This window comes from Oncorhynchus clarkii, chromosome 12 (genome assembly GCF_045791955.1).
Source record: "Oncorhynchus clarkii lewisi isolate Uvic-CL-2024 chromosome 12, UVic_Ocla_1.0, whole genome shotgun sequence".
In the NCBI taxonomy this organism is placed as follows: domain Eukaryota; kingdom Metazoa; phylum Chordata; class Actinopteri; order Salmoniformes; family Salmonidae; genus Oncorhynchus; species Oncorhynchus clarkii.
In genome coordinates, this window is record NC_092158.1 from 36,457,471 (window position 1) to 36,471,455 (window position 13,985).

Below are 13,985 nucleotides of genomic sequence, written 5' to 3' on the forward strand. Positions count from 1 at the left end.
AGTGTGAGTCTGTACCTGGATTTAAAGGGTGGCTGAAGCCAGTAATTGGGGATGATTGTCGTGCATACTGTGTGTACTGCAAATCAGATATGCTTGCAAAAATGTATGACATCTGTTAAGGGTTGCGTCAATTGAATCTGGTATCAGGATAAGTATGACACTGAGTCAACGATTGTATACTATGTACTTTTTATTAGCTAAGCAATAAGTGGTAAATGCGGATTTCGTATATACGGGCTCTCTGTCACACCTCGCAGGGCAAACAGAGAACTGACTTGTTCCTGACAAAGTTATTATAATATACTCTGACAGAAGTATTTCCTGCTTCCGAGCCGGCCTTTCAGAGTAGGGACTGGGCGTGGTTTAAACTCACTCTGCCTATCATTGATTGTTGGCGCCCGAGCTGGTCCCAGCCCCCTAGGTGCTTCAGCGGTCAGTCGTTGTAGTTATGTAGAATATAGTTATCACACACCTGGCTCCTGTTATCTAACAAAAGACCGTTTGTTCCCTACCCTACGTTCTGTATGTGCCCCTAACAATTCGTGATAGCTGCCTACACCCAAGGCCAAACATTGTGCTACAGCAAAGCATATAAATAAATAAAAACCGTACTACCCCACAACGCAGTCTACATTACCACAGTTGGTTAAGAAAGTTGATAACTGCAAAAGCGCAGAAGCTACTGTGGCAATGGCCATTGCAGAGCATTGTTCGCTGCTAGCATGCAACCATTTAGGTATGGCTTGCAAAGCTGCCTTTTCAGATTCTGTCGCAGCAACTCACTTCCAAGTCTGACTTACAAGTTGCAGTGAAGTCATTTGAGGGAGAGCAAACAGATCCTGTCAAGCTTTTGGACAATCTGGTACACCTCTTAATATCAATTTTCAGCAGAGTAGTCAACCCTATGGCAAAAATTGATGTCCTGAAGGATGCCATTGATGGACATCTCAGTCCATCACCATACCTTGTGTACCTTTTCGAGAGCAAGGTGTACCAACTCAGTCTTGCGCCAGAGGACAAAAAGGTCATTTGGAGATGGTGCATCAACTACATTGTTGCTTAAAGCAAGGCTCCCAGACAACCTTGAAGCCTTGCGAAACATGGCCTTGTTCAGTGTTAAGGAAACGCTAAAGAACAATAAAGGCACCAGTGAAATTATTAAAGTAGCTGAGCTACTGGTATACCAACCTCAAACAATTGATAAAATTGTTTCCCAATGGAGAAACATCCATCTGTTTTGGCTGGGACTCAACTGAAAAAACAGTTGAGTTTTGGAGTGAAGTCAATAACTACACGGACTCTTCCGGGTCAAATTCATTTGAAGAACTGTGCAAAGCTGCACTCGCTGCCCTCTCCTTGTACACTCAAATACGGAGGTTGAACGGCTGTTCAGCCAAATCAGTGTGGTCATGTCAAAGTTAAGAGATAGAATGTCACTGCACACTCTCAGCTGGCTGGTGATACCTGTTACCAGCATAAACTACCAAGTGAAGTTCTGCAGCTGTTTGGCACCACAGCAGCATACAGCTTTAAGGCCACTCCATCCTCTACTGCTGGTTCCAGCTCCGTGACAAAGCAGTTGGACAGTGAAGATGAAGAGGATTTCCTTGCCAATCTATGATTCATCATATTTACAGTACGTATACAAGGAGTGAACTTTCTGGAACTGGTGGAGACACAGCTGATGGTGGCAGTGTGCACTGCAGTGTGTGCGAGAACAGTGGCAATATCTGGAGGAAACCATTGAGCAGCTAACCAGCCAAGCAGCACAACAATCTGGAGAGAGATGGAAAGAGATGCCTAGTGCACACATCATTATTTGAGTTAAGTTGCTTGTTCAATAAGATAGCATATATACCTTGTTATTAGCTTGTACCTATAATTGTTGATCAGTTAGGTAGCATGTTAACTACCAATACACTGCTTAAAACTATAATTGTTCAGAATGTGTAGGTTTACTAGTTAAAAATAAAATAAATAAAATGTAATTGTTCAATAATGTGTAATTGTTTAATAATTCAATGTGTTGTGTTTAAAAATAAAAATATCTGATTATATAAAATGTGTAGGGTTAATATTACTTTTACAAATAAAAATATATGATAATAAATGAACAAATCTAAACTAACCATTGTCAAATCATATTTTTCGCAGAGATGGCCAGTCAATTTGAGTAACGTTATTGTGTATTCTACGTAACGATGCAGTTTTACGTTATTACGTAATGACGCCATCACGCAATGACGGCACAACGTCATTTAGCAACAAATCGACCTGCCTCTAGCAAACTTCATGTGCTTTATGTATTGATTTGTTGTTAATAAAAATAAAAAATAAAATAAAAAGACCTGCCTCTAGCAACTTCCCCAGAAAATTCGTTGGAAAAACTGCGCCTTCCCGCTTACGTTCTATATGGAACACGATCTACTAACGATATCCCTGTCAGGCCGACTTCGGCGAGATGAACGGTATGAGTGAGTAGTAGAACTACTCCCCAACAATGGTTTTGAAAAGCAACTGGGAGCTAATGCTTGTGTAATGTTCCCTCCAGGCCAGCAGTTGGCGTTGTGTACTGTTTTGAACACTATAAGTACGTGTTTATGCAGTAGAGGAAGAGATCCCTCACCATAACAAATTATCGTGTGACGTGGCTAATAGGGGGTTTTGTAGCTAGACCTTGCAAGATAACGAAGAAAATCAAGACGATCACACGAAATCTGGGATAAAATGTGTTAGTAACGTACATAGATGGCATTCTTGATCAAAACCATGTGGCTTCTTTCTTAGACATTTGTCTATCACCTAGAAGACTTGGGAGCAATGACTTTAGCATAGAAAGCTAACAGCTAGTTAAGGGAAAGTACAACAATGTCTAGCCATTGATGTGCTGTCACTGATGTTTTTTTGGACACAGTTACGTTTGGCTCAAACGTAACTGTTATCTTAGCTAAACAATAACTATAAAAGTCTGAGTATCAGTCTCTATTCTCTGTAATTTAGTTTATCTATGTAGCTAGATTTAATCTGCAAGAATAGCCTGTCACTGGACTTCTCTTGCCCCAGGTTGTGACTGGACTCAATTTGAGTAACGCCTGGGGCAATGTGAACTTCTACTGTACATCCCACTTGTTTTGACTTATTGATTGGATATAAATTATTTTAAAAACTATGGTTTCAATGAAACATTACACAAATTCTTATTGTCTTTTCATCCAATAACAACAGGTATGTGTTAAGTTAAGATGTCAGACAGCGAAGCCCCTGGTGACCCTGTTGGGTGTTCAGAGGTCGCAGAGACAGAGGCCCCACCACTGCAGACCTCCACTGTGACGCCACCAGACAGTGCTCCACAGACACTACCTGGAGAGAGCACCACACATGACTCCACAGATGTTCCCCCAACCAGGAACGGAAGGAAAACCAGGAAGAGACCAGATCCAAAACCTCCAGTTGAAGTCCACAAGACTCAGGAGGAGAAACCTAAAGTAGATGGAGAGCCAGCCAAGGTAAGACATGCATGGATACAGCAGAATGAAAGATTCAACAAGGTTAGCTTCTAACCTTGGGGCCTGGATATGGTTTAGTTTTTTTTTTTTTATAGCTGTATAGGGTACAAACGATAGCCAGGTACAAATGTTTTCTCCCTCCATCTCTCTCTCTCCTCCAGACATCCAGTGAGTCAACAGTAGTCCAGGGAGGATGGGGCTACTGGGGGAGCTGGGGAAAGTCCATCATGTCAACGGCCTCGGCCACTGTGGCCACTGTAGGTGAGGAGAACCAAAAATGGTGTTTTCTGCTTGTGGCCATTTTGTGTTCTCATTATGATGTTAAACAATATGTTTGCCCTTTCAGTGAGCATATGTAAACTTAACAATTTCTAAAAATACATTTTATTATGTTTGTTTCATTCTAAGGTCAAGGAATCACCCAGGCTATTGAGAAGGCAGAGACTTCTCTGGGAATCCCCAGCCCCACAGAGCTGTCTGCACAGATTGGAGAGGAGGACAAACAAGAGGGTAATGATGGCATACACTGGTCATCAACATGATCAACACATGAGTCATCACTCTAGATTTAACATCAGCCGTGATAAGCCTTAGTATATTTAGGATGCGTTTGTTGTGGAGATGTAAAGTGCTTCACTGTTCTAGCTATGCACGTTAGGTTGATGTCTGAGATCTACAGTGCGGTCTGAAATTATTGACACCCTTGATTTAAGATAAGCAAATATTACTATAAAATATTTTATAGCTATTATGTATGCTACATTTTTTTTGTAAATATAGATTTGTATACTAATACAATTTCTCAAAGAGATTTTGACCTCTAACAAAGTTAGAGCCTTTTTTTTTTTATGTTTCATGAATTGTAGAACGCATTGGGGGATCTTTGACCATTCCTCCATATAGAATCCTTTTAGACCCTTGATATCCTTTGACTGCGCTTAAGCTCTGCCCTCTTCAATTCAATCCACAGGGTTTCAAGTCTGGAGACTGAGATGGCCATTGCAAAATGTAGATTTTTGTGGCCAATTAACAATGTCTTTGTGGATTTTGGTATGCTTAGGGTTATTGTCTTGCTGGAAGATCCACTTGCGACCCAAGTTTCAGCCTCATTGCAGAGGCAACCAGGACATTTTAGCCAAGACAATAACCCCAAGCACACATCAAAATCCAAAAATAAATGATTATTTGGCCAGAAAATCAACATTTGCACTGTCCGTCTCTGTCTCTGGACTTGAAACCCATTGAGAACCTGTGGTTTGAACTGAAGAATGTAGTCCATAAGCACAGACAAAAGATATCAGGGATCTGGAAGGATTCTGTATGTAGGAATGATCTAAGATCCCTTCCAATGTGTTCTCCAACTCATTTTAGAAAAAGGCTCAGTGCCGTTACTCTCGAAAGATGAGGTATTGAAAACAGGAGTGTCAATAATTTTGACCCATAACTTTTTGAGAAGAAAAAAAGCATTACTTCTTAAACATAATCTCTTCCTCTGAGCAATTGTATTAGTAAATAAATATAATAATAATAAATCAAATAATATAATAATAAATAAATCAAATAATATAATTTAAGCAACAAAAAAATTGCAAAGAGTATAGCTGAGTATTTTAATTATTTACTTTATACAGATTTTTTGCTCATCTTTATTAAGGTTGTCAATTATTTTGGACCTACTGTATTTTACTTCTAGGTGAACCCAGTAATGAGACTGATAAAGGGGAAGGAGATGGCGCATTGGCTATGGGAAGTGCCATTGGAATGTTCTCATCCCTCAGCAGTGTTGTTCAAAGCACTGTAAGAAACAATGCTTCTTTGCTTTTTTTGGCGATTATCACCATATGTTGTTTATGGGCAAAAGTGACTTGGTTACTGACTAAATGTATATCTATATTTCAGGGGAAAACGGTCCTAACAGGGGGTTTAGATGCCTTGGAGTTCATAGGCAAGAAGACCATGGATGTCATAGCAGAGGGAGATCCAGGGTACAAGAAAACAAAGGGTCTGATGAACAGGACTAACACTCTTTCTCGGGTGAATATTGATGAATGGATGTCAGAGAAGCCACCCCCAGTGTTGGGCTTACACCTTATTGGTGTTGGAAAAATTTAATTCAAGGTTTTTGTTTTGGCTGAAGGTCTTACGGGAGGCCAAGGAGAGAGAGGAGCAGGAAACAGCCAAGGAGATGTCCTCCGACACAGAAAATAAGGCCCATTACGGAATGCTGTTTGATGAATTCCAGGGCCTATCCCACCTGGAAGCTCTGGAGATTCTCTCCAGGGAGAGTGAGTCAAAGGTGATAATGAGCAAGTTCCACATTTTACTTTGTACAAAGAAACAAGTAAACAGCCTCTCAAAATATGATTGATTGTACACTGTGCACAGCCTACCATTGAAATCAGTACAACCTTTTGCTAGCAATACTTTGCACACTTGTAAAGAGAGCACCTACAACCATTGCAACCTCTTGAGATATAAAAATGGATCCATGCAACTTTAAAATCCTCCTGGCTCCTTTTAGTAGATGTTATCTATGACTGAATCAGTTGTCTGTTGTGTGGTGTAGGTAAAGTCTGTTCTAACCACTCTGTCTGGAGAGGAGCTGGACCAACTTAAAGAGGACCTGGAGCTCATAAAGGAACCCTTCTCTCTGGTGGAGTTTGAGGAGGAGGAGGTGAACGAAAAGAAAGGTAGCCTATCGTCACAGAACTGCCACACAGTCTACTATCACAATGTTACATTTACATTATTTTAGTACTACTAATAAACAAAATACTTTTGGTGTATGCTTTTCTTCTGTGGGTGATAAGCCAACTTAAAAACATCCAATGTGTTATCTTGTTTCTGTGATAATACAATGAACAAAATCAATACATTTTGTTTATTCATATTTATTTTCAGATGAAGATGGCGCTGAGTTTCTGAGGGAATTAACAGGGGCCCTGGATGGACTACACATATCCACAACATCTGACAAACTTCGCAAGGTTGGCACAATACATTTCTCTCTTGATTTCATTTAAAGCCAGATATTTTTCCATCTTATGCTAGTGGTCCAATATTGTAGCAGTGTTTGTTGCTATCTTCTGAAGAGTTTTGGTAGAACTGAGTTTTAAATGGACTGAGTTCACTACTCGTCTTTGCGTATTTGTGCCTGCAGCAATTTTTAGATTCTATATGTTTCTGGATTCTCCATTCATTGCATTTCAGGCAGCACCTCTTCTCCAGTTGATAGATCACTGATCTCTAACCTATTTTCTCTCTGCATACCCCTTATCAGGTGAGTAAGAATGCATGTGACCAGATTGCCCAAATGACCAAACTCATAAAGGAAGAAGGGAATGAAGAGGAAGTGGCAAAAACCTATACTGTTGAGGTATGAAAAAAAAAAAGATCAAAGTCATTATCTGACTGTGACTATTGAAATGGAGCTTTACTCCTTTCTGTTGTAACTACTGATGTGAGAGTTGTTGATTCCTCTCAGGATGTCCACTCGTTGGCCATCAGAAACCTGGCTGAGCTCACAGCCAGATCCATAGAGCAGTTCCACAAAGTGGCCGAGACGATTCTGTTCTGTACCAGCCAGGAGCTCACCACTCTGGAGCAGGCCAAAATCCTCTCGCAGTAAGTTCCTACACACCATCAGCCATCTACAGTGTTATATTACGAGTCATAGATACAGCCTTCAAAGTATTCACACGCCTAGACTTTTTCAGACTGAATTTAAAATGGATTAAATTGAGATGTTGTCACTGGCCTACACACAGTATCCCATAATGTGAAATTATGTTTTTAGAAATGTTTACAAATTAATTAAACATTATCATCTGAAATGTCTTGTGTCAATAAGGATTCAACCATTTTTTTTATGGAAAGCCTAAATAAGTTAAAATTGTGCTTAACCAGTCACATAATAAGTTGCATGGACTCACTCGGTGTACAATAATAGTGTTTAACATGATTTTTAAATGACTACCTTATCTCTTTACCCCACACATACAATTATCTGTCAGGTCACTCAGTTGAGCAGTGAATTTCAAACAGATTCAACCACAAAGACAGAGCGGTTTCCATTGCCTCGCAAAGAAGGGAACCTATTGGTAGATGGGTAAAAATAAAACAAAGCAGACATTGAATATCCCTTTGAGTATCAATTACATTTTGGATGGTGTGTCAATACACCCAGTCACTACAAAGATAAAGTCATCCTTCCTAACTCAGTTGCCGGAGAGGAAGGAAACCGCTCAGGGATTTCACCATGAGGCCAATGGTAACTTTAAAACAGTTAAGGAAATAATTGCTATGATGGGAGAAAGTTACTCCACAATACTGACCTAAATGACCGAGTGAAAAGAAGGAAGCCTGTACAGAATAAAAATATTACAATAAAAGCATCTCGTTTGCAATGAGGCACTAAAGTAATACTGGGAAACAAACGTGGCAAAGAAAGTAACTTTGTCCTGAATACACCGCCTTATGTTTGGGGCAAATCCAACGCATCACTGAGAACCACTCTAAATATATTCAAACATGGTGGTGGCTGCATCATGTTATGGGTATGCTTGTCATTGGCAAGGACTAGGGAGTTTATTTATTTTTGAATGAAAGAATAGAACTCAACACAGGCAAAATCCTAATGGAAAACCTTGTTCAGTCTGCTTTCCAATAGACACTGGAAGACAAATTCACCCTTCAACAGGACAATGGCCAAAAATACACTTTAGTTGCTTATCAAGATGACATTGAATGTTCCAGTTGCCTAGTTTTGACTTAAATCTGCTTAAATCTATGGCAAGACTTGCTGTCTAGCAATGTTCAACAACCAACTTGACAGAAATGAATAATATAATACAGTGGGGCAAAAAAGTATTTCGTCAGCCACCAATTGTGCAAGTTCTCCCACTTAAAAAGATGAGGCCTGTAATTTTCATCATAGGTACACTTCAACTATGACAGACAAAATGAGAAAAAAAATCCAGAAAATCACATTGTAGGATTTTTAATGAATTTATTTGCAAATTATGGTGGAAAATAAGTATTTGGTCACCTACAATTGGTGGCTGACTAAGTACTTTTTTGCCCCACTGTGTGTGTGTGTGTGTGTGTGTGTGTGTGTGTGTGTGTGTGTGTGTGTGTGTGTGTGTGTGTGTGTGTGTGTGTGTGTGTGTGTGTGTGTGTGTGTGTGTGTGTGTGTGTGTGTGTGTGTGTGTGTGTGTGTGTGTGTGTGTGTGTGTGTGTGTGTATGTGTATATATATATATATATATATATATATATATATATATATTTTTTTAAGAATAATGTGCAAATGTTGTACAATCCATGTGTGCAAGGCTCTTAGTCTTACCCAGAAAGATTTACAGCTGTAATCACTGCCAAAGGGGATTCTAACATGATTCTAACATAGATTTCTGTATTTCATTTTCAATACATTTTTCAAAATTTTCTAAAAACATGTTTTCACTTTGTCATTATGAGGTATTGTAAGGAGATGGGTGAGGGAAAAAAAAACTAGTATCCCGGAGTCGCCTCTTCACCGTTGACGTTGAGACTGGTGTTTTGCGGGTACTATTTACTGAAGCTTCCAGTTGAGGACTTCTGAGGCATCTGTTTCTCAAACTAGACACTCTAATGTACTTGTCCTCTTGTTTAGTTGTGCATCGGGGCCTCCCACTTCTCTTTCTATTCTGGTTACAGCCCGTTTGCGCTGTTCTGTGAAGGGAGTTGTACACAGCGTTGTACGAGATCTTGAATTTCTTGGCAATTTCTCGCATGGAATAGCCTTCATTTCTCAGAACAAGAATGGACTGACGAGTTTCAGAAGACAGTACTTTGTTTTCTAATGATCAATTAGCCTTTTTAAAATGATAAACTTGGATTAGCTAACACAACGTGCCATTGAAACACATGAGTGATGATTGCTGATAATGGGCCTATGTAGATATTCCATAAATAATCAGCCGTTTCCAGCTACGATAGTCATTTACAGGATTAACAATGTCTACACTGTATTTCTGATCAATTTTGTTATTTTAATGGAAATCATTTTGCTTTTCTTTCAAACACAAGGACATTTCTAAGTGACCCCAAACTTTTGAAAGGTTGTGTGTGTGTGTGTGTTATATAACACAGTTGAAGTCGGAAGTTTACATACACTAAGGTTGGAGTCATTAAAACAACTCGTTTTTCAACCACTCCACAAATGTTTTGTTAACAAACTATAGTTTTGGCAAGTCTGTTAGGACATCTACTTTGCATGACACAAGTCATTTTTCCAACAATTGTTTACAGACAGATTATTTCACTTATAATTCACTGTATCACAATTCCAGTGGGTCAGAAGTTTACATGCACTAAGTTGACTGTGCCTTTTAAACAGCTTGGAAAATTCCAGAAAATTATGTCATGGCTTTAGAAGCTTCTGATAGGCTAATTGACTTCATTTGGGTCAATTGGAGGTGTGGCCGTATTTCAAGGCTTACCTTCAAACTCAGTTCCTCAAAAGAAATCAGCCAAGACCTCAGAAAATAATTGTAGACCTCCACAATCTCGTTCATCCTTGGGAGCAATTTCCAAACGCTTGCAGGTACCATGTTCATCTATACAAACAATAGTATGCAAGTATAAACACCATGGTACCACGCACCCTGCCGTTATACCGCTCAGGAAGGAGACGCGTTCTGTCTTCTAGAGATGAACGTACTTTGGTGCGAAAAGTGCAAATCAATCCCAGAACAACAGCAAAATGACCTTGTGAAGATGCTGGAGGAAATGGGTACAAAAGTATCTATATCCACAGTAAAACAAGTCCTATCTCGACATAACTTGAAAGGTCGCTCAGCAAGGAAGAAGCCACTGCTCCAAAACCGCCATAAAAAAGCCAGACTACGGTTTGCAACTGCACACGGGGACAAAGATCATACTTTTTGGAGAAATGTCCTCTGGTCTGATGAATCAAAAATATAACTGTTTGGCCATAATGACCATCGTTATGTTTGGAGGAGAAAAGGGGAAGCTTGCAAGCCGAAGAAAACCATCCCAACCGTGAAGCACGGGGTTGGCAGCATGTTGTGGGGGTGCTTTGCTGCAGGAGGGACTGGTGCACTTCACAAAATAGATGGCGTCACGAGGAAGGAAAATTATGTGGACATATTGAAGCAACATCTAAAGACATCAGTCAGGAAGTTAAAGCTTGGTCGCAAATGGGTCTTCCAAATGGACAATGCCCCAAGCATACTTCCAAAGTTGTGGCAAAATGGCTTAAGGACAACAAAGTTAAGGTATTGGAGTGGCCATCACAAAGCCCTGACCTCCAATCCTATGGAAAATTTGTGGGCAGAACTGAAAGTGTGTGTGAGCAAGGAGGCCTAGAAACCTGACTCAGTTACACCAGCTCTATCAGGAGGAATGGGCCAAAATTCACCCAACTTATTGTGGGAAGCTTGTGGAAGGCTACCTGAAACGTTTGACCCAAGTTAAACCATTTAAAGGCAATGCTACCAAATACTAATTGAGTGTAAACTTCTGGCCCACTGGGAGTGTGTTGAAAGAAATAAAAGCTGAAATAAATAATTATCTCTCTTATTCTGACATTTCACATTCTTAAAATAAAGTGGTTATCCTAACTAACCTAAGACTGGGAATCTTTACTAGGATTTAATGTCAGGAATTGTGGAAAAACTGAGTTCAAATGTATTTGGTTAAGGTGTATGTAAACAATATATATATATATATATGTGTGTATATATGTTGTTTTATCCCAAGCTCCCGTCCCCGCAGGAGGCCTTTTGGTAGGCTGTTATTGTAAATAAGAATTTGTTCTTAACTGACTTGCCTAGTTAAATAAAGATTTTCAAAATATAAATATCATAGTATGTGATTGTTCTCTAACTCAACATTTTGTTCTCCCCTTACAGAATAACAATTGTTTTGTGTAAAGAGATATCATTACTTTCCAAGAAGTTCACCTCCTGTTTAACTACAATAGGGGTAAGATGGTAATTCTTTACGAACCTATATCACAAAGTATATTTAGCCTAGCTTACACTCTTCGAAGCTACATTCACAGAACTCTGCTTCAGATGTTTATATTCAAGGTCTTGCACAGCAACTTTTCATCATGGAACTTGTGTACTTCATCACTATGACAACTAATAAATGGTATTTTGTGTTTCACAAAGTAATCATCCTTACTTTAAAGCAGTGGTATTCAAAGTCGTGGTCATGACCCCTATTGCGTCGCGGGGGAATTGGAGTGTGGTCCCCAAAACAAAAATAAATTAAGAGAAAAGATTTGTATCGGACAATATACAAATGTGTTTGGGAAAGAAGTTGATTAATGAGATAAATGTAATTATTTAAAGGTTGCTGGTTGATTAAAAAATATATATAACTGTTTTTAAGGTTGTCCTCGGATTTGGGGAGGGGTGTATGTGTCTTTCGGAGGGGTTGGGTAAAACGTGGAAATTTCAGCTGAACCTTGTGAGCAATTGGCCAATAGAGTGATCTTAAACAAATAATATGGTGGTGGATCTTGATTTTATGGGGCTATTTTGCTTCCACTGGTCTTGGGGCCCTTAAGGTCAATGGCATCATGAACTTGACCCAGTACCAGGACATTTTATCCAAGACAATAACGCCAAGCACACATCAAAATCCACAAAGAAATGGTTAATTGCCAACAAAAATCAACATTTTGCAATGGCCATCTCATTCTCTGGATTTGAAACTCATTGAAAACTTGTTGGTTAAATTGAAGAGGGCAGAGCATAAGCACAGACTAAGGATATCAAGGATCTGGAAGAATTATGTATGGAGAAATGGTCTAAGATCCCTCCCAATGTGTTCTCCAAATCATAAAACATTTTAGAAAAAGGCTCAGTGCTGTTATCCTCGCAAGGTGCGGTATTGAAAACGAGTGTCAATTTTGACCATTACCTTTTTTTTTTCTTCACTGTGCCTGTGGAAATGTTTATCTGACTTCCGACAGCAGCAAGTAAGACAACTTGTAAAACAAAATCTCTTTCTCGGAGCAATTGTATTAGTATAAAATAATGTAAAGTAAGAGTACAGATTGTTGTACTTTTTTGAGAAAGATAAGTTAAGAGATGAGAATTTGATTAATTGAAGGTTAATTGAAGGTCAAGTAAAATATACCGATTTTTAAGGTTGTAATCAGATTTGGGTAGGGGTGAGGTCCCTGAAATTATGGCATAAGAAATTGGGTCCCTGCTGAAAAAGTTTAAAAACCACTGCTTTAAAGAGCTTCAATTCATTAAAAAAAAATGTTGCAGGGTGGTCGGTAACAAGTTGATGCAATCTTTCCATGCTGTAATGCTGACATTAATAATTCTAATGGAGATTACTTTAGTTAATTAGACCCATATAGTAGTGTAAATCAGTATGAATATGTGTATAAGATTCCTGCTTCACTGAGTCCAGAGACTAACGAGAGCAAAACATTTTGTTTTGCAGTCAAATAAAAAGGGAGATGTCCTCAATCCACTCATAACAGGAGTATTTTTGGAGGTTTGTATTATTGTGCATCACTGCATATCACATAATTCTGTCTGAAACCTGAATATTGTGTGTGATTTACAAATGTGGTGCATGAAGTATCTACAGTATGTATGTATCTCCTCTTCTTTAGGCTTCCAACAGTGCATCGTACATCCAGGATGCCTTCCAGCTCCTCATGCCTGTATTGGAGGTGTCCCACATTCAAAGGAGTGCTGACTCTACCCAACAGTGACCGTATCACTCTCTCTGCTGTGCTAGCAAGGGACTGACAAACAAAAGCATTGACATGTCATTGCGGTTTTAAAAACATTTACTTCCTCAGCTGTCATTCATATTTAGTTTGAAGCCTAAACTAAATTGTCATGCCTCATAACAAATGCACCGTTTGATAGTGTTTACTCGTTGTGGGGAATTGTAATGCTTTTGCTGTTGTGTAGCACAGTAGATAGACCAATGCACACTATTTGAGGAGTCGAGCTGATGTGTTTGAATGACACTGACGTCTGCATTTCTCACGTCTCCATGTCTCTATTTAACAATTACTATGATTCAATTCATTATTCATAACACCAGGATTCAGGATAACCTCAAGTTCTTAACCAAGTATACAGGTATTACGGATGAGTGTGATATCGCTTTGCCATACCTCCCTATTTATCTGCAAATGTAATGTATGAACAGAATATTAGTAATTGAATGAATGAACAACTATTTTAATTGTTTTAATGTGAAAAGTGGTAACTTGTGTCTTGGAACTATATCAGGTTTTCATTAGACAGTTGGAGCTACATAACCGTCAGGTATTTTATGCTTTCCAAATCAAAGTAATTTCTTAAACAAAATCCTATTACAGCTTTGTATTGATTATTGTGGAATACCAAAGCCCAAATGAAGATTTGCGTAAATGTGATACTTTGTAAAGCATTTCGTTTGTAAAAACCTTTGCAAGCCAATGATCTCC

General features: G+C 39.0%; 1 protein-coding gene across 1 annotated transcript; it reads left to right on the plus strand.

Moving 5' to 3' along the window:
• Positions 1-2,596: 2,596 nt before the first annotated feature.
• LOC139423121 (protein FAM114A2-like) lies at positions 2,597-13,977 on the plus strand. The gene is made up of 14 exons (XM_071174789.1): positions 2,597-2,731; positions 3,226-3,506; positions 3,668-3,767; positions 3,915-4,016; positions 5,200-5,303; positions 5,406-5,540; positions 5,644-5,802; positions 6,073-6,196; positions 6,408-6,493; positions 6,787-6,882; positions 6,991-7,130; positions 11,422-11,494; positions 12,980-13,033; positions 13,155-13,977. The coding sequence occupies exons 2-14, from the start codon at positions 3,243-3,245 to the stop codon at positions 13,254-13,256; spliced, it is 1,539 nt and encodes a 512-aa protein (XP_071030890.1). The 5' UTR covers positions 2,597-2,731; positions 3,226-3,242; the 3' UTR covers positions 13,257-13,977.
• Positions 13,978-13,985: the final 8 nt, after the last annotated feature.

Excerpts from the sequence above, each read along its gene's own strand:
- LOC139423121 (XM_071174789.1), top strand. The coding sequence starts at position 3,243 with ATGTCAGACAGCGAAGCCCCTGGTGACCCTGTTGGGTGTTCAGAGGTC. Across the intron at positions 3,768-3,914 it reads GGCCACTGTGGCCACTGTAG|GTCAAGGAATCACCCAGGCT; the intron begins GTGAGGAGAACC and ends TTTCATTCTAAG. Across the intron at positions 13,034-13,154 it reads TAACAGGAGTATTTTTGGAG|GCTTCCAACAGTGCATCGTA; the intron begins GTTTGTATTATT and ends CCTCTTCTTTAG.